Source organism: Carcharodon carcharias, chromosome 15 (assembly GCF_017639515.1).
Source record: "Carcharodon carcharias isolate sCarCar2 chromosome 15, sCarCar2.pri, whole genome shotgun sequence".
NCBI lineage: Eukaryota > Metazoa > Chordata > Chondrichthyes > Lamniformes > Lamnidae > Carcharodon > Carcharodon carcharias.
The window spans coordinates 104855866-104876378 of NC_054481.1; the positions used below are offsets into that span (position 1 = coordinate 104855866).

General features: G+C 45.4%; 1 protein-coding gene across 4 annotated transcripts in view; it reads right to left on the reverse strand.

Moving 5' to 3' along the window:
- The window catches only part of LOC121288682 (protein-arginine deiminase type-2-like), an 82700-nt gene that overhangs the window by 40212 nt on the left and 21975 nt on the right, over positions 1-20513 (reverse strand). The window contains exons 1-2 of one of the 4 annotated variants that reach the window (XM_041207413.1): positions 6131-6149; positions 2505-2615 (exon numbers count right to left, since the gene is read on the reverse strand). In XM_041207413.1, coding sequence (XP_041063347.1) covers positions 2505-2596 — 92 coding nt within the window. In that variant the 5' untranslated portion in view covers positions 2597-2615; positions 6131-6149. Of the gene's footprint in view, positions 1-2504; positions 2616-3461; positions 3593-6130; positions 6150-20513 lie in introns of those variants that run through there. The other 3 variants (XM_041207410.1, XM_041207412.1, XM_041207411.1) reach the window with 3 other exon arrangements.

A 20513-nucleotide genomic window follows, 5' to 3' on the forward strand; every position in this document is an offset into this window, starting at 1 on the left:
GTTAACTCTGTTTCTCTCTCCACAGATGCTGCCAGACCAGCTGAGTATTTCTGGAATTTTCTGCTTTTGTCACGATTTGTCTCCCTTGGATACAAAGTGCAGTTCCCCATGTTGAACTCTATTCGCTACAGTTTTGTCCATTCACTTAATCTATGTCTCTCTGAAACTTTCTGCTACCACCCACACAACTTTCTGTGCTTACTAATTTAATGCTATCTACAAACTTGGACATACAACTCTCAAATCCTTCATCCAGTTCGCTGATACTTATAGTGAAAAGCTGAGGCCCCAGTACAGATTCCTAGGAAACACCATTTGACATAGCCTATTCATCAGAGTACATTCCTTTCAACCCTGCTGTCTATCCCCTTTGTCTCAACCAATTACCAATGCATGTCAGAAGGTTATCCAATTTTATATGCTTTAATTTTTAAACCTTTCCGATTTTCCCACATGGATGCTTTCCGTGGATGAATTGCTGCTGCACGTAACATTATGCTCACAGCACCACTTGCAGACATCCTTTGGGATGTTGCCATCAATATATGATAGATCAGTAATACAATAAGAACAATTTACATTTATATAGCACCTTTAAAGTAGTAAAATGTACCAAGGACATCCAAATTATGGTCAAAGAGATAGGTTTAAAGAAACGATTTAAAGGAAAAGAGAAGTAGAGAGAAATTGAAGCAAGAAACTGAGGGAAATTAAGGGCACAGAATGTACTCTGATATGGGACACTTCAGTGTCAAATACCAATATCCCAAAGACACCCACTCAAAAGGGGGCTTAGTTAGTGAGACTGAAAGGAGATAACATGGTGACACACAAAGCAATTGGAAAGGGGGTGAAGATCTAGCCGGCCACATCTTGAAGGATGTAGCTGGGCCTATGCCAGGTGGTAAAGGAGCCAACAATAGACATGAACATATTTGACCTCAAGAAATCTTATCATAAACTGTAGCAACTACTGCTATCCTGGTGGGAGGGGACCAACTAACATGTAGGAGACTATGGCTCCACCTTGGCTCAGTTTGGACAGCACCATGCCTGTATTTCTGTTCACTCAACCAACAGGAAACCACACGTACAGACAACCATCTGATTATATCGAGAGATATAATCATCTTTTAATCAAGAAAGAACAGACTTGTGTTTTCCTCGTAACCAGTCACATTTAAAGATAAATAAGTTTAGATACTCAACGAAATGTAGAAAAAGTTAGCCAGTTCATCCAGTTAGATTCAGAGAAGTAATGATTTTATTGTTTTTCTCTCTACTTGTCATGCTGATCTTACCCTCAATCTACTCCCTACTAGATTTGCAAATTTTTAAGTCCTGACAATGCAAAATCAAGTGACTTCCAGTCTGCCAGTTGCAATATATTTTAAACTTGACTGAACACAAATCAAAATGATGCTGATCTACAAGCATAAAAAACATTGCTCTGAGCAACAATACTATTTCACGAAGAGCTGCTATGGTAGAAAAACCCTACACCTTCAGCTTCTCAGCTTTTACAAGGAGGAAATGCTGAAATATACACATTGCACAAGGAGAATCAAGACAAAGAGTGGTCTTAGTAAAGACAAAGTGTAGCACTTTGATGTCCATGACAATACAGGTTGGAGTGTTATTTGATCAGAGCATGCATATGTAATACAGTTCATATTTTAAAGTCGTACATTTAATACCTAATGCCCTTCTCAACTGACAAGCCAGTACTCCTCCAGTACAGAGGGACGTAGCTAAGGATTTCCAGAGCTTGTGGCTTCGCAGGTGAAGGCATGGCTGCCAATTGTGAAGCAATTAAAAACGAAAATACACAACAGGCCAGAATTCTAGGAGCACAGACATGGGCTTGAAGCATTTACAGAGATTGGCAGGGGCAAGGTCACTGAAACATTTGAAAACAAGGATGAGATGTTTAAAATTGAGTTGTTGCTAGATTGGGAGCCAATGTAGGTCAGCACAGAGGTGACCGGTGAATGGAATGTGGTTGAATTAGGGTACAGGCAATGGAGCTTTGAATGAGCTCACATTTATTCGGGTGGAAAACTGGTGACTGGCCAGGAGAGCATTAGAATTGTCATGTCCAGGTATGGATAAAGGTTTCAGCAGCAGATGCAATAATACTATACTCTTGTAAGATTAGCAAGAGAAACCTGGCCCCTCTGCTTCAGCAATACTCAGCATTCTCCATGAATCCTGTCATTGCAATTCACCCTCACAAGCAACAGCCCAAAGGCACCCACTCAAGTGAGGGTTTAGTTGGCAAGACAGAGGGGAGGGCATATGGTGATATACAAAACAAGTGGCCAGGAGGAACTTAGAATAGAAAATAGAACAGCAATTGGGAAATGGTTATCCTAGATGAGGGGCCTCGGAGTTTAGATTTCTGAATTAAGTCCAGCAGTTGCAAGAAGGATGTTTGAGGAGCATCAAACATATGTAAAAAGATCAACTAGTAAGAGAAAAGTCAAATCAGTTTGTCGACTTACTTGTAAATGTCGATGTTGAGCTCAGTTCCCAGCACATAAATTACCTGGTTGGGTCTCCCAGGTTCTAGGCGCACAGTCCTTTGTTTAGACATGGTGAAGGTTTACAGCTCTCTGCAAAAGAAGGGTCAGTGTTTCAGCTCGGGTAGAAGCTTATCTATGGACATCCATCACCCTGCTCACAATAACAGCCCAGAGTCACCAGTCCTTCTCTTAACCTGTCTTCAGGTGCAAGAAAAATCTATAATTTAGCATTATCAGTAGCTTTCCACATCTCTCAATCTTTTATATCCATCTGCAATACTAATACATTTAGGAGTTTATCATCCAACGAACTGCCTAGCCTGTTTAATCAGAGCCCTGTTCCTATAATATTTACTTATATCCTATAACTGTTTGCAGGGAACCATTTAATGAAACAGAAACTGCGTCATTTATCAAGTGTTTCCCCTATCACTGAAACCCCCTATTGATCAAAACCCCCTATTGATCATTTAAAACCATCAACAATTAAACTGTTTCAGAAAAAATATCCCGAATTAAAGGACTTCCGTGTTGCAAAAGTCTTCACTGGAACTAGTGCCATTTCCTAACTCCTATAGACTTAAAACTAGTCTTCATTTTTCTTTTTCTTACTTGACACTCACAATGAAGATTTATCTTACCAAACTGTCCTAACTTGTTTTACCGCAGACCTGCAACTACCTGAGCTCGTGCTCCATTTGATTCACCTGAACTGAGACTGTTCTCTGTTCTCACATTGTAACTCATGTAAATAATAACTCGTAAAGGAGAGAGAGACTGTGGATTATTTTCTGCGTAACACAGCACTTGGGAAAATAAGCCTTCAACAAGATGCTGCCTTTACTATCCCTCTCTCCATTACCTGCCCGAGGTAATGTACATTCCTCTTACTACTGATCTGGGTACATGATTTCTCTCCTTTCCAGCCTTACTTACAAATCACATTTACTAATACCTCTGTATTCGTAGACAGCTGCTTCTCGGCTTCAATGAAATTTATCTTCTCAGACAGATTATCATTAATGCACAAACCCCACCCACATCCACATAAACAAATTACAAAACATGACTGGATAACCAAATGTTTGGAATCATTTCAGAAGAGGTTGCAGAACCACACCCTGCTTCTTTCCAAAATTCTTGAAGTCACATATCAGTGGATGGCTTTGCAGAGAACAGCTAAATGAACATTTCAAGTGCAAAGCCCTTAACTCTGATTTTGTTTCAGAATTGCAGCTTTTCACTATTTGTTGTACAGTAAAATCTCGATGAGTTGAATCCCAGGGGAACTGCTTCCAAAATCTTTTTTTTTTAAATTCATTCATGGGGTGTGGGCATTGCTGCTAAACCAGCATTTTTTGCCCATTCCTAATTGCCCTTGAGAAAGTGGTGGTGAGCTGCCTTCTTGAACCACTGCAGTCCGTCCAGTGTAGGTATACCCACAGTGCTATTAGAGAAGGAATTCCAGGTATTTGACCCAGTGACAGTGAAGGAACGGTGATATATTTCCAAGTCAGGATGCTGAGTGGTTTGGGGGGATCTTCCAAATGGTGGTGTTCCCATGTGTCTGCTGCCCTTGTCCTTCTAGATGGTAGTGGTCGTGGGTTTTGAAGGTGCTGTCTAAGGAGCTTTGGTGAGTTCCTGCAATGCTTTGTAGAAGATTGACAAGCTTTGGGAAGTCAGGAGGTGAGTTACTCGCCGCAGGATTACTAGCCTCTGACCTGCTTTTGTAGCCACAGTATTAATATGGCTGGTGCAGCACTGTTGATGACCCGTTCCATCACTTTACTGATGATCGAGAGTAGACTCATGGAGCAGTAACTGGCTGGGTTGGGTTTGTGCACAAGACATAGCTGAGCAATTTTCCACGTTGCAGTGTAGATGACAGTTTTGTAGCTGTACTTGAACAGTTTGGTTAGGGGCATGGCAAGTTCTGGAGCACAAGTCTTCAGTACCATTGCCAGAATATTGTCAGAGCCCATAGCCTTTGCAGTATCCAGTATCTTCAGCTGTTTCTTGATATCACATGGAGTGAATCGAATTGGCTGAAGACTGGCACCTGTGATGCTGGGGACCTCAGGAGGAGGCCAAGATGGATTATCCATTCAGCACTTCTAGCTGAAGATTGTTGCAAATGCTTCAGCCTTATCTTTTGCACTGATGTGCTGGACTCCCTCATGATTAAGGAATTGGACGCTTGTAGAGCCTCCTCCTCCAGTGAGTTGTTTAATTTTCCACCATCATTCATGACTGGTTATGGCAGGACTGCAGAGCTTAGATCTGATTCATTGGTTGTGGAATCGCTTAGCTATGTCTATCGGGTTTAGTGACTAATAAACTTCGTATTTCTTTTACTCAAGAAAACTTTGTTGGTTGGCTCCTTGTTGTTCAATGTATTGATAGTAGAAATTACATTTGGATTTGAAAAAAGTATCCACAGGGAAAAGAAATTTTAAAACCTTTGTTGCGACCAATCAATGAGGCAGAATAGAGGATAGCCAGTTCACTCCTCCTCAACTCATTGTAAGACATGCCATTTTTATACCTAACTGAGAGAGCAGATGGGACCTCAGTTTAAGGTCTCATCTAAAGACAGAGCCACTGACAGTATAGCACTCCTTCAGTACTGCATTGATGTGCCAGTGTAGATCTTGTGCTCAAGTCTCTGGAATGGTACATAAACATTCTGACTCAGAGGAAGGGGTGCTACTACTGAGACACATTTGACTATGAGGAAACAGTGGAAGAAACAAAGAGTGAAGCAAAAACAACACCTAAGCTGAACAAGATGTGAAAGGCACAAGAGCAGATCGAAGAAGCTAAATGTACAGATGAACCTACAGATTGATTAGGGAACATCTGTAAACCACATACATGAAGAGGAGAATCAGACAGAGGAGAAAGGGAGAATGGGGGAGAGAAAGATCCAGCAACAAATAGAACAAAATAAGGAACAGAGAGGTAAAAAGAAAGAGTCACAGCTGAAGATCTTGTCCTTTCATTTGAACAGCACCTTGGAACTCAGTGTTCTCTGGAGACAACAGTCAAATAATTATTGCTGTTGATATCAACACATAAACATTGCTTTCCCCCCGGTTCATAAAGAATCTATGTATTACTTCAGCTCTTCAGGATAATAATGGAAAAGTGAGCTGTTCATTGAAGAGACTTGTGAGGTCTGATTGCGCTTGGTGTTGTTCAGTCAGATCTAATGATAGATGATTAAACCAGTTACGTAACAGATAACCTCAACACTGCATTGCAAGGAGCAAAGATAGGAAACATACCTAGGGGAATGACTAGGACAGAAGACAGTAAAGGTTCGGGCATCAAAGATGGCGATGAAGGAATACTTAAGAAGATCAATGACTGGATGTGAATGGAGTGGCACAAGTTGGGCAGTTTGGAGTTTTAAAGTGTTTTGTAAGTAACTTGGGAGAAAACTTCCCAGGAGCAGTTTCAAAGGAAGTGGATTGGAAGAGGGTGAAAAATGACCTTGTATGTTGTTAATTGTATATTAATTATATTTAATTGTATGCAGGTGGTGAGCATTAACTGAACATTCCACTTGATCCCCTATTAATAGAAAACAAAAACAGAATTACCTGGAAAAACTCAGCAGGTCTGGCAGCATCGGTGGAGAAGAAAAGAGTTGACGTTTCGAGTCCTCATGACCCTTCGACAGAACTATTAATAGACATGGATTAAAACTGTGGTTATTGGGTTAGGAAATGTATGCTTCCAATGTGTGGCTGCATAAATAAATTAAAGTACATAAAGGTTGGCTCAGTTTTATCCTTCACCAACAGGTTTTTGGGATTAGAACATCAGCACGTAGGCTGTCATATTCCGGAAAGGTAGGTGCGGCAGGAGAGAACTAAAACAAACCTTTACACACTTATAAACATTTATTTGTAGAGTTATACCTTACAAACATACACCTCCTAACCCAACAAACACAGTTTTAGTCCGTGTCTATTTCAAGGGAACAAGTGAATCCCCAGTTAATGCCCACCACCTGCTTACAATTAAACATAATTAGTATACAATTAACAGAGGTAGGGAGACTACAGAACATGGAATGGTCAAAAAGGTGATTGTGAATATGGCTGTAAATCAGAAAATAGAAAGGAGGGAGGAACTCAGGAAATGTGCAATCACCAGGGAAGTGGTATGGAGCAAATTGTTAGGGCTGCTGGCTGACAAATCCCCAGGTCTTGAAAGGTGTAGCTAGTGACATAGTTGATGCATTGGATTTAATGTTCCAAAATCCTCTATATTCATGGAAGGTTCCATTCCATTGGAAAACAGCAAATATAACTCCTTTAGTCAAAAAGGGAGTGAGACAGAAAGCATGAAACGATAGGCCAGTTAGCCTAACATCTGTCTTGGGAAAATGTTAGAAATTATTATTATAGATAACATAGCAGGGCACTTAGAAAAATTCAAGGCAATCAGGCAAAGTCAACATGGTTTTGTAAAAGGGAAATCATATTTAACCAATTTATTGGAGTTCTTTGAAGGAGTCATGTGTGCTGTGGCTAAAGGGGTACTGGTGGATGCACTGTTCTTAGATTTTCAGAAGGCATTTGATAATGTGCCTGATAAGGTTATTGCAGAAAGCTCATGGTGTAGGGGGTAACATATTGGTATGGATTGGCTAGCTAACAGGAAGCAGAAAGCTGGCACAATGGATCTTTTTCTGGTTGGCAGGATGTGACGAGTGGTGTGCCTCAGGAATCAGTACAGGGTCTCAACTTTTTACAGTTTATATAAATGACTCGGATGAAGGTATCAAAGGAATGGTTGCTAAATTTGCTGACGACACAAAGATCGGTAGGAAAGTAAATTGTGAAGAGGACGTAAGGAGGCTACAAAGTGACATACATAGGTTAATTGAGTGGTCAAAGATCTGGAAAATGAAGTATAATGTGGGCAAATGTGAAATCGTTCATTTTGGCAGGAAAAATAAAAAAGAAGCTTATTACCTAAATGGTGAGAGATTGAGGAGCTCTGAGATTCTGAATCACAAGTCCTAGTGCATGATTCACAAAAAGTTAGCATGCAGGTAGAGTGGGTAATTAGGAAAACTGATAGAATGTTATCATTTATTGTGAGGGGAATTGATTACTAGCCATGATCTTATTGAATGGCGGAGCAGGCTCAAGGGGCCGAGTGGCCTACTCCTAATTTGTATGTTCATATGTGCATATGTTCATATGTACGTATGTTGGAGACTTTATACAGAGAGGGAGATCTGGGAGGACAGTGAACTCAGGGAGCAAAAACAAAGTGATTGAAGTCACATGGAAAGGATGTTTCTCTTGTGGGCGAGTCCAGAATGAGGGGGCACTGTTTTAAAATTAGGGGTCATGCTTATAGGACGGAGATGAGGAGAATTTTTTTCTCTCAGAGGCTTGTGCGACTTTGGAACTCTCCACCTCAGAAGGCAGTGGAAGGAGGGCCGCTGAATATTTTAAAGGCAGAGGTAGATAGATTCTTGTTAGGCAATGGAATCAAAGATTTTCCGGGGTAGATGGGAATGTAGAACTCGAAACACAAACAGATCAGCTGTGATGGAGCAGGCTTGAAGGGCTGAATGGCCTACTTCTGCTCCTATTTTGTATGTTCGTATGATCTCCCAATTCTTCAGTTGCTGCTGGATACTGAAGAATGTTCAGAAGAAGTGTTCTATAAATCTGTAAGTCCTGCAAAATTTCCTTCTTGAGGATTACAGCTGAACATAACCTTTGATTACAAAGGGGCAAGAGGACTGGGCTATTGACATTCACTATTCCGGTTCTCTAGACTTTGTACTTATAATTTAATCCCAAGAATCTGAAGGAATAGTGAAAGCTCTGATGAATTGTATAAGTCCGTATTCTAACCAAATTTACCCAATTATATAACCACATTAGCTTTGTTTTAAATTTGGTTGTGATTTAGGAACAGAAGAACAAGAGTTGATCGTTCAATGTCCCTCAAGCCCTCTCTGTATTTCAAATAGATAATGGCTGATTAGTACCTAAACATCATTTACCTGCCATAGCCCCATATCCATCGATGCACTTACATAACAAAAATCTATCCATCTCACCTTTGAAAGCTCCAATTGTCCCAATATCTACAGCATTTTGGGGAGAGAATTCCGGATTCCAACTACATTTGGCCAGAATTTTTCTCCCATTGGATGGGCTCGGCGGGAGCGGTCAGGAAGCTGACAGACACCCATGATCGACTCTGCTCTGTGATTTCACGTGGGCAGGCCAATTAAGGCCCGCCCTGCATGGATTGTGAGTGGCAACACTCAGCGCTACCTGTGCATGCGGGGGGATAAGGGAAAGCGGGCCTGGTGCGCAGTTCGCGCATGTGCACAAAAGAGCACTTCAATCTTCCTGAGGCACGAAGCTGCCTCAGGGAGATTGAAGCGCTTTTTAAAAAAATTAATAGAGACAATGGACATTTAATAAAACATGTCCCCTCATTGTACTGTGTCACATGAGATGGGACATGGTTTTAATTTCAAAGTAAAGTTTTTATGTAATATGCATTAGCTTTAGGAAACCTCATCCCGCTCCTGGATGAGTTTTCCTAAAAATCGTAAAGGCCGCTTGGCCCTTTTGCCTGCCCGCCAACCATTAGGTTGGATGGGCAGCGTAAATTTCAAGTTAATTACCTTGTTAATGGCCTTAATAGGCCTTTCAATTATTGGCGCGTGCCCGCTGAACGAAATATTGCACAAATGCACAATGACATCGGGACGCACTCCTGAGGTCATCACGCATCATATTACACTTGGGCCTGTCGGGCACACGCTTGCGTGCTGAACGTAAAATTCTGACCTTGGAGTCTTTGCCCTGCCGCTCCTTTGGTTTGTTCAATAATACTACACTCCAAATGAACCATAAAATGGCAGTGAGCAATTTAATGCAGTTGGATAATTGTTAACCCCTGCATCAATGCACACTACAATGGCAAGAAGTGAAAAGAAGCATATTTCAAATCGTAAGGACACAGCTCACTTGTGAAATTTAGCATCAGGCAGTGGCACAAAAGAACTGGAGCAGAACCAAAAACTAAATTAATACCGTGTGACAATGAGTGATGGCAAAACAAAAGAAAATGCTTGGAGGTTTTAGCTGAAATCTGGGGAGGATTTAATTTGTGTGACAGGAGCCTGCCAAGCCCTGCTTTTTTTGCAATTCTTTCACAGGATGTGGGCATTGCTGGCTAGGCCAGCATTTTTATTGCCCATCCCTAATTGACCCTGAGAAGATGGTGGTGAGCCGCCTTCTTGAATCACTGCTGTCCATGTGGTGTAGGTATCACCACAGTGCTGTTGGGAAGGAAGTTCCAGGATTTTGACCCAGCAACAATGAAGGAGCAGCAATATAGTTCCAAGTCAGAATGGTGTGTCCCTTGGGGGGGGAACTTGCAGGTGGTGGTGTTCCCATGCATCTCCTGTCTTTGTCCTTCTAGGTCAGGCTTATCTAACCTGCAGCCTGCAGGTCATATTGTGCCCTGCGAAGCCATTCTGTGTGGCACTAGTGAGCCTATCAGCAGCAAATGTGGGAGAGACACAGGCTGTGATTGGAGAAGTAACGAACACCAGTGATGGTGAGTATGATGAGGAAAACAGAGCTTTTGGGTTGTGGGGGTGTGAGAGAGAGACTGCCAGAGCCACAGGGGAAGGAGAGAGAGAGAGTGAGAGAGAGAGACGGATTGTGGAAGCCCCCAGGGAGGAGGGATTGCGGATGCCCACAGGGAGGAAAGACTGCGGGAGCCCGGCGGTGAGACACTGGCTGCGAGGTTCGATAGTGAGACCCTGTGGAACCCAAGGGGGGTGGGGAAAGAGGCTGGCTGGTGTGTGTGTGTGTGAGAGAGAGGATGATAATAATGCCATTGAATGTCAAGGGGCGATGGTTATGTTATCTTTTGTTGGAGATGGCCATTGCCTGGCACTTGCGTGGCACGAATATTACTTGCCACTTGTTAGTACAAGCCTGGGTGTAGCCCAGGTCTTGCTGCATTTGGACATGGAAGGCTTCAGTATCTGAGGAGTCGCGAATAGTGCTGAATATTGTGCAATCATCAGCGAACATCCCCACCTCTGGCCTTATGATGAAAGGAAGGTCTTTGGTAAAGCGGCTGAAGATGGTTGGGTTGAGGACACTATCCTGAGGAACTCCTGTAGTGATGTCCTGGAACTGAGATGACTGACCTCCAACAACCACAACAATCTTCCTTTGTGCTAGGTATGACTCCAACCAGTGGAGAGTTTTCCCTGATTCCCATTGACTCCAGTTTTGCTTGCAGTCCTTGATGCCACACTTGGTCAAATATGGCCTTGATGTCAAGGGCAGTCAATCTCACCTCAACTCTTCAGTTCAGCTCTTTTGTCCGTGCTTGAATTATGACAGTAATGAGGTCAGAAGCTGAAAGGCCCTGGCGGAACCCGAACTGAGCATCAGTGAGGAGGTTCATTTTAAGTAAGTGCTGCTTGATAGCACTGTTAACAACCTTACTTTGCTTTCCTCTTGTAGGCCCAACACTCTTTCAGGACAATTAGGTACTTACCTGGAGAGCATCAGGCCTCCCACTCAATCAAGGCTCTTGTTGGGCAGAAACCCTGCCCCTGAGAGCTGCCAGCCAATCTGAGACCAGCAGTTCCCTATACAGGCAGTGTCACTGAAAGTGGTGGGGGTTGCACTGAGGCCTTCCCCACAGATTGCTATTGGATCCCTGGAGAGGTAAGTGGAATGGGAGTCACAGGGAGGGGGTTGCTGATGAGGAGGAGGAGGGGTGCAAGATGCAAGGGCAGGGGATGGCTTTCGGCAGGCTGGGGCTCCCCACCTTCCCGATGCCGGGTCCCTCAAACAGACACGGAATAACTGTGAGTGTGGGTCCGCCCACAACGAGGCCACAGGCAAACTGGACAGCTCTCAGGAGAACCATGCAAGTTCAGTTAAGTCCCCGAGCCATCATTAAATCCTGGTGGGCTCAGGAATAACTGATCTCAAGCAGCTTGTTAATGAGCTTAATTGCTTTCCTGCAGGCAGTGGGCTCCATTAAATTCCTCACATGGTTTGTGTATGTCAAATAAAATTGGCAAGAAATTGGACTTGTCAGCGCCCATTCTTTGGGCACTACAAGTGGCCTTAAAGCTCCAAAATGGTGTTTGCAGTGTGTGCATTGTGATCCCTTCAGGGGCTATCCAATTTAGCCCCTAACATGTGTTTTCCTGTGGTCAATATGTCCCTCTCTGAGTTTCACATGCAACCTTAATGATGCTGCCAACTGGATGTTTTTAAAGAATAAATTGTAATATCTACCTGCATCCAACCATCTCTGAAATTCATATGCAATAGAGAAACTGTCAGCTTGTACTGTCTTTTCAACCACAGCTGTGAATTCCTTCAGGAACTTATTATTCACTTTTACACTAAAGAAATGAGAATTAAGATTCCAGAGTATAATTAATGTCTAATGTAAAATAGAAACAGAAAAAGCTGACCTCAGAAAGTCAAGCTGTGTATGCGGAAATAAAAACAGTTAACATTTCGGTTAACTCTGTTTTTCTCTCCATAGGCGGTGCCTGGCCCGCTGAGTATTTCCAGATTTTTCTGTTTTTATTTTTGATTTCCAACATCTGCAGTATTTTGCTTTTGTGTTGTGGTTAATCTCTGCTGGACATCTGTTCAATGATCTGTCAAATTTCTTCAGCCTCACAAAGAGAAGCTTCAGTGTGATTCTAGCAGAACTATAAATAATAAATTAGAGAAAGTAAAATGGCCTGGCTGTCTCAGACATGCAAGGATAACAGGACAAGTAGGGACACGCTTAAGGACTGTGAAGCACAAATTTATTATAGATTCCAGGAATGTGTTTTTACAAGGAGAGTTCTTTTTAATTAATCAATGGGATGTGGGCATTGCTGGCTAGGCAAGCATTTACTGCCCATCCCTAATTGCACTTGAGAAGGTGGTAGTGAGCTACCTTCTTGAACAGCTGCAGTCCATGCGGTATAGGTAAATCCATAGTGCTGTTAGGTAGTGGGTTCCAGGATTTTGATCCAGTGACAGTGAAGGAACGGCAATATATTTCCAAGTCAGGGTGGTGAGCAGCTTGGAAGAGAACATGCAGGTAGTGGTGTTCCCATGTGTCTGCTGCCCTTGTCCATCTAGATGGTAGTGGTCGTGGGTATGGAAGGTGCTGTCTAAGGAGCCTTGGTGAGTTCCTGCAGTGCATCTTGTAGATGGTATGCACTGCTGCCACTGTTCATCAGCTGTGGAGGGAGTGAATGTTTGTGGATGGGGTGCCAATCAAGTGAAATGCTTTGCCCTGGATGGTGTCAAGTTTCTCGAGTATTGTAGAAGCAACACTCATCTAGGTAAGTGGAGAGTATTCCATCACACTCCTGACCTGTGCCTTGTAGATGGTGGACAGGCTTTAGGGAGTCAGGAGGTGAGATACTCACCACAGGATTCCTAGCCTCTGACCTGCTCTTATAGCCACAATTCAGTTTGTGGTCAATGGTAACCGCACCCCCCCGCCACCCACCTCCCCCCCCCCCCCCCCCCCCCCCGCCAAGTATGTTGATAGGGGGAATCAATGAGGGTAATGTAATTGAATGTCAAGGGGAGATAGTTAGATTCTCTCTTGTTGGAGATGATCATTGCCTGACACTTGTGTGGTTCAAATGTTACTTGCCACTTGTCAGCCCAAGCCTGGATATTGTCCAGGTCTTGCTGCATTTGGACATGGACTGCTTCAGTTTCCGAGGGGCGTGAATGGTGCTGCACATTGTGTAATCATCAGACAACATCCCCATTTCTGACCTTATGATGGAAGGAAGGTCATTGATGAAGCAACTGAAGGTGGTTGGGCCAAGGACACCACCCTGAGGAACTCCTGCAGTGATGTCCTGGAGCTGAGATAACTGACCTCCAACAAAAACAACTACCTTCCTTTGTGCTAGGTATAACTCCAACTGGTGATTAACAGCTAAAACAGGATTACCACAAAGGATGTCCAAGGCTAGGACACTGGACTCCTTTAAGAAATGGTTGTAATGGGTCGAGTCTCAATAATGCTGATATTGTTGAAGGATGGGAGCAAGTGGGTTAAATAATCTTCTTAGTTCAGCAGTTTGCTAAAACTTATACTGTGCTGCCATCCTATTTTATTATTTTCCTGTGTTTTATTTGTTGTTGCTTGACATTTTTAGCATGCATTGGATCTAATTGAATGAGGTAGTTTCAGAAATTAAATCATCACCTCTCGAAAATTAAAGCTTTTAGTCACTTTCGTAAAGTTAGGAGTTAACTATATTGTAATGAATAAAAAACAAGGTAATCCAGTCCATGGGCAGAATTTTCAGCATGATGTGTGGGGGACGGGCTTAAAATGACGCATGGTGACGTAGGGCGAGGGTTCCAATGTCACTGCACGCCATCGCGATATTTCGCTAGGTGGGTGCATGATGAAGTTCGACACATGCCCACCATTAATTAACAGGCTAGTTAAGGCCCTTAAATCATTAATCAACAGCGATTTTCAGCCGCCCATGCAATCTTCAGGTGGGCATGGGTGCAATGGGCAGGCGGGTAAGAGGCTTTTTAATCAGACTCATCCATGGGGGGGATAAGAGGGCTCAGTGAGGTTGTCAATCTGGTCTGTGAGTATTTATTGCAGAAAGATTTTTAAACTTGCCTGTGTAATCTGTAGCAGTTCAGAACGAATTCCAGCAGCTTTCTGTGTACTTTGAACCTTCAGCTCAGCACTCTGCAGTCAGTAATCTTTGTCGGACCTGCAGCTTTCCGGAGGCCTCCCTTTAGCCTGGGTATGGGTTCTGACATGTCCACTGGAGGCAGCTCTTCTGAGGACCAAGGGAGGGCTAGAATAAGGAGGAGGCCAGGAGTGGACAATCAGCCTCCAGGGGAGCCACCTTTGGGGATACAGGCGCATGCACAAGGGGCGCAGAATCAAGAGGTTGTCCAAGCTGGAAGGGGCCACAGAAGACTCCACTATCCTGCTGCCAGGGTATACAGACGGTGAAGCAGCTACCTCAATACGATTGAAGTGCAGTGCCGAAGGAGGCTCCGACAGTCAAGGAAGACAGTCAATTACATCTGTCAGATGATTGGCCCTGAGATCTCTCCTAACTGTGTGGGTGGACACCCCATGCCAGTGGCTCTGAAGGTCACAGCTGCCCTCAATTTCTATGCCTCTGACTCCTTCCAGGGCTCAGTGGGTGATATTTGCAGTGTCTCCCAATCAGCTGTGCGCACTTGTGTCAAGCAGGTCACAGACGCTCTGTTGAGGCATGCATTGACCTTCATCCACTTCCGCTGGAACCAGGCAAGCCAGGCACAGCGAGCCAGATTCTTCGCGGTCATTGCTGGCTTCCCCTGCGTCCAGGGGGCAATAGACTGTACACATGTGGCCATCAAGGCGCCAGCAGGTGAGCCCGGTGCCTTCGTCAACAGGAAGGGCTTCCACTCCATGAACGTGCAGATAGTGTGTGATCACAGGATGCTGATTCTACAAATCTGTGCCAGGTACCCAGGCAGCTCCCACGACGCCTACGTCCTCAGACACTCCCAGGTGCCAGGTCTCTTCAGTGCTCCAGCTTGGATTGATGGATGACAAGTGCTATCCCCTCAGAAGGTGGCTCATGACGCCTCTCCAATATCAGAAGCTGAGCAGCGCTACAATAGGAGCCACACCTCCACCAGGGCTGTAGTGGAGAGAGCCATTGGTCTTCTCAAGATGCGCTTCCGATGCCTGGACCGTTCAGGGGGCGTACTCCAGTACCCCCCAGATCGAGTGTCGATGATAGTGGTTGCATGCTGCACTTTCCACAATCTTGCGCTGGAAAGGGGGGACGCAGTGAACGATGAAGACGTTGACACAGTGGATGCGGCTGCACACGATGAGTCCAGCACTGATTCTGAGGATGAGAAAGCACAGGGGAACGATGAGGGGCTAAACGCTGACCCGGGACTACATCAAGGAGGCAGGGACACCCGGGAGATTTTAATCCAATGAACCTTCAGCTAGCTTCACACAAATGGATCAGCAGGGCCAGCCTTGCCTGGCGCTTCCATACTTGGCACTTACATCCGCCAGGTCATCAGCTGCAACTAAGGGCTTTGGACATAAACTTCAATGTCCACTCAAACACTCATGACGTATTTAAAACATACAAATGCAAAACAAAGGAGCCACCCTCATCCATGGTAACACATCTGGTTTTAATTTTCACCATCAGGAGTTCACACAAAGTCAAAACAAAACGTTATTCAAGCAGAAACAAATAATAAGTCCCTAATCGAGGGCCAACACAAAAGCAACAGTGAGAAACCTGTGCTGTGCGTGAGGTGCCTTATGCTTACGTTTACGGGTGCTACGTCTTGGTGCTGCCCCATCGCTCGGAGTGGCATCTGAGACAGCCTGCTGACTCTGCTGTCCTGTTGGCCTTAATGACCTTGGCAGTCGTCCTATGGCCCATGGAACATGTGCAGGGCCCGCCTGGGAGGGATCTGCCAGGTCCACAGCTGGCATCTCCCCAGTTGTCGCAGCCTCACTCGATGGAGCGGTCACTGGGAGAGGGACAGAGCAGCTGTTGCCCTCATCCGGAGCGCCGTGACAGGAACCCACAGATACGACAGGCAGCTGCTCCGCCGACGTGAGGTTGCCTTGGACCTCCCTGCTCACTGTCGATGGATGGGCAACGAGCTGGGAAGCTTGAAGCCCACATTGGCAAATACCAGCTGTGGCCACTGGCGCTGTGAGGGCTTGCAGGTCTGATTGTAACCCCAGGAGAACCTGCTTGTTCTCCTGGAGACCCCTCTCCATGAGAGTCACCACTCTCTCCATGGAGGAAGCATGACGCTCTGCCATGAGGCTCATTGCATCATGCTCTGCGTGGATTCCTTCACCACGGACACCAAGCGAAACACAGTCTCATGCAACACTCCCAGATGCTCCCGCACACCCAGCCACATTTCCTGCAGCTGCTGCGTCACGGACAACTCCAGAAACACATCATCAGGCACTGACTGAACAATGGCCTGGTCTCCTCCAGTCCTCCGACTACTGGCATCATCGGCACTGTCTGTCTCTGCCAGCTCTTACAGTGATTGTGAAGTGCCCTCTACACTGTGGCCCGGGACACTAGCCGATGTTGCAATGCCCACTGAGGTACTAGTATCTGCGCTGGTGCCTGCCTCGCAGAAATGGTGTGATGCAGGTGACAGTTGAAGGTCCTCAGGTGTGAGAGGGGGCATGTGGTATTCCTCCTGGCAGACAGGCTCTGATGATGCTGAAATTAACGACAAAGGACAGTGGATCAGTTAGTGTGCACACATTGACACACCCCATCCCTTTCCTCCTGGCTCATTATGCGCTCAACTTCCCAGAACCTATGAACACGAATATTGTTGGGATGGCAAATAGTCAGGAGGATATCCTTACATTACAGGCAGATACAGATGGGCTGGTCAGATGGCCTAAGGAATGCCAAATGGAATGTTATGTGGATAAGAGTGAGGTGATGCTCTTGGGCAGGAGAAACAAAGCACGGGAATACACGAGGAATGGTAGGACTGTGGAAAGTGAGGAGGATCAGAAGGATCTTGCTGTGCCTGTTGACAGGCCCGTTCAGGTAGCAGGACAGGTACATAAGGCGTTTAAGAAGGTAAATGCCATACTTGCCTTTATTAGCCGAGGAATAGAACATAGGAACAGGGAGGTCATGTTGCAAGTACAGAAAACGATGCCTGGGCCACAGCTATAGTTCTGTGTGCAGATGTGAAATGTGCTTCACGGGGGGGGGTTTGATTGGAGTGGAGAGAATACAGAGGTTGTTGACCAGGATGCTGGCTGGGCTGGAGAGTTTGACTTATGAGGAGACATAGCATAGACTGGGGTTATTTCCGCTGGAGCAGAGGAGATTGAGGGGTGACCTTATTGAGGTTTATAACATTATGAGGGGCATTGATAAGGTCGACAGAAAGGAACTTTTCCCCTTGGTGGAGGGATGACTAACCAGGTGGCATTGATTAAAGGTAAGGGGCATGAAGTTGACAGGTGATGTGATGAACAACTTTTGCACACAGAGCATGTTGGGAATGTGGGGCGCACTGCCTGAAAGGGTGGTGGACACAGAAACCCTCCTAACTTGTAATAAGTATTTGGATGTGCAGTTGCGATGCCATGGCATACAAGGCCATTGGGATAGTGGTGGGAAATGGGATAAGGCGACTTTGGAAGTTGCTTGACACATGCACCTTCGAAGGGCCAAGGGACCTTTGTCTATGACCCACACCTCTGACTCTATCAGTCTGTGAATGAGCAATGCTGCAACAATAACAAATCAAACAATCATCAGTGCTATGGATGGTGGGTGGACATAGCAGTTGTCACTGTTGACCTCAGATACCTGGCCGTTCCACCCCAGCCTCACCGACACCAGTGGACCTGGACGCATGGCACTTCTCAAGTTCTAGGGCCTCCTGCTTGAAACAGCTTAACATCATGAGCTGGGCCTGGCTGTCTCCAGTTGGCGAACGCTCACATGCATTATGACCATTCTCCTCTTGAAAAACAGAGAAGACCATTCATTGCGGCAAATCTCACATGGACTTTGCACACGCACGCCACACCCCAACCACAGTGGCCCATATCAGGCCTCCAGTGCCTCCTCTCCCTGCTACTGCTGATCAGTCACACAAAGGTAATACGCCTGCTCTCAACCCCCTCCAACGGCCACCTTCTGCATCCATCACTTTAGGAAACACACGGTCTTAGCTCCCATAGCACGGAGGCGCAGCCACGTGCAGCGTCGAGGGCAGCAGATGGCTCTTGGCCACGAGACCTTGAGGCTCCCCTTCCACAATCCCATCACCGTGTATAGAACATGTGGTGGCATTCTGAGTATGCGCCTCACTGCATCTCTTGCAAGTTGCCCCAGACTAGTCATGTGCGACTAAGAGCAACACATGGTGCGGGGGAAAACTCAGCTCCTCACGAGCCACTCAGGCTGATGTTAGCATGGGCACTATCTGCTTGGCCACCCAGTCTAGGAGAAATGCCCAACATGATTCAATGCAGTCACGACAATAAGATTTGTATGTGGGGTGGGGGGTGGCTCAAAGGCTAAGGCTAAGGCCCAATACCAACATGGCAGTCACCCTTCCAGAGCTCAACAAATCATTGAAACACCTACAGCACTGGATCCAGGTGCGTTGCATCACGTCGCAGGAGCTCATCACCTCTGCCACCTCCTCCCAGGCACGTTTGGTCATGTGGGGGGGCCTCCTCCTCCCATCGTGGGGGACCAACACCTCCCGCCGTGCTGTCACCTCCTCGAGGAGGGCAGCAAGGCAGTCATCAGAAAGGCGGTGGGCGCATTGGCCCCTTGCTGGCCTACCTGTCCCTGTTCCTGTGGCAGACCCTGCACCTGCCCTGCTCCTCTGCCCTTCCCTCCATTGTGCTCTGCTCAGCAGACCCCCTGAGGTGTGACCTAGAGGTGGCCATTATGAGCAGTCTACAGGAGGCTGCCAGGCCTTCCTTTAAACTGTCTGCTGGGTCGCCATTGGACCCGGCAGTCTATGCACACTCACCGCAGCCTGCACACTCCCTCTATTCATGGGAGTCGGAAATGCGCTGGACGGGTCTTAATTGGCCCACCCGTGCAAAATGGCGGCGCGGCCCCGATTGCAGCCGCTCCTGCTCTGCCCGCCTGACAGGCAGAAAATTCTGCCCCATGTGTTCTAGTCTCTGCTGTTTGATGCTGTTGCAAAACTCTCAAGTGTTGGAGGCTCCTACTCAGCAAACTATATTTGGTTTATTAACCCCACTCTGTCCCACCAAGTTCCCAACGCTGTGATTGGGATTTACACTCAATCATTGGTGCTTTCAAGACCGACCCCAGTGACTACACAAACTCAACCAATAGGAGGTGCACTCAGCAAGCCCACTGCTCAGTGTCAAGTTTCCACTATGATAAGATTTTATTTTATTCAGTAATGAGATGTGGGCAGCTGGGAACTCAATATTTATTGCTCATTCCTAAAGATAATGGCTTAAGAAATCAAATTCAGCAAAACTACAGCTGGCTGATGTAACCAACAGGCAGATAACTAAATATAGCAGCATCTAGTTGGGCAAGTTGATCCCATATCCTTAGGCAAAATTATCTCAGCAACAGCCTCTTAACTGGATACAAACACTTCCTTTGGAGCCAGAGTATTAAGAGTCATAATCCACGGAGCAATGCGGAAAATTACTCGGTCTGTGAAAGTAGGAGCCCGTCCAACAGTCTGGAAAAAAGTGTTAAAAGTGTGATACAGATACTGAATCATATTATGGATTTATTTTTGTATTGATATTTCAATTTCCAGCAGTAATCCCCTTTGCTATATTTAGTACAACTTGGTACCATGAAACCTAAGTTGGGTAATTATGTTTTACATTATTGGCATATAGAGTGATACAGCACAAGAGACCACTTGGCCCATTGTGCCTGTGCAGGCTCTTTGAAAGAGCTATCAATCAGCCCTATTCCTCATAGCCCTACAAATCTTTTCCCTTCAAGTAATAGTAATAAAATAATATTAACTGAAGCAATCTAATCCTACCTAAACTACAGGCTAGAAGTGATACAGTGGAAAATCAATGCGTGAATTGATTTTTCTGAGCAAAGCTGTTAGTCACTATATTGGATTACTTACCCAACCCTAGCAACTGCAAAATCCACCAGCCCCACTCCCAAAACTCTTATTTAGCATCTGTTCCAAGTAGGTGCTGAATGACTAAAGCATTACTTAACTACTTCAATTGAATTTTAGGAATGTCCCACATTTTCAATATTTCCTGAGGCCTCAATGAATCTTGTGCGCTATTTGTACACAGGGTCCCAGCACACTACGTGCTGATGCATTTTACAGACCGTAGCTGACCAACTGTATAGAGAGACGCCAC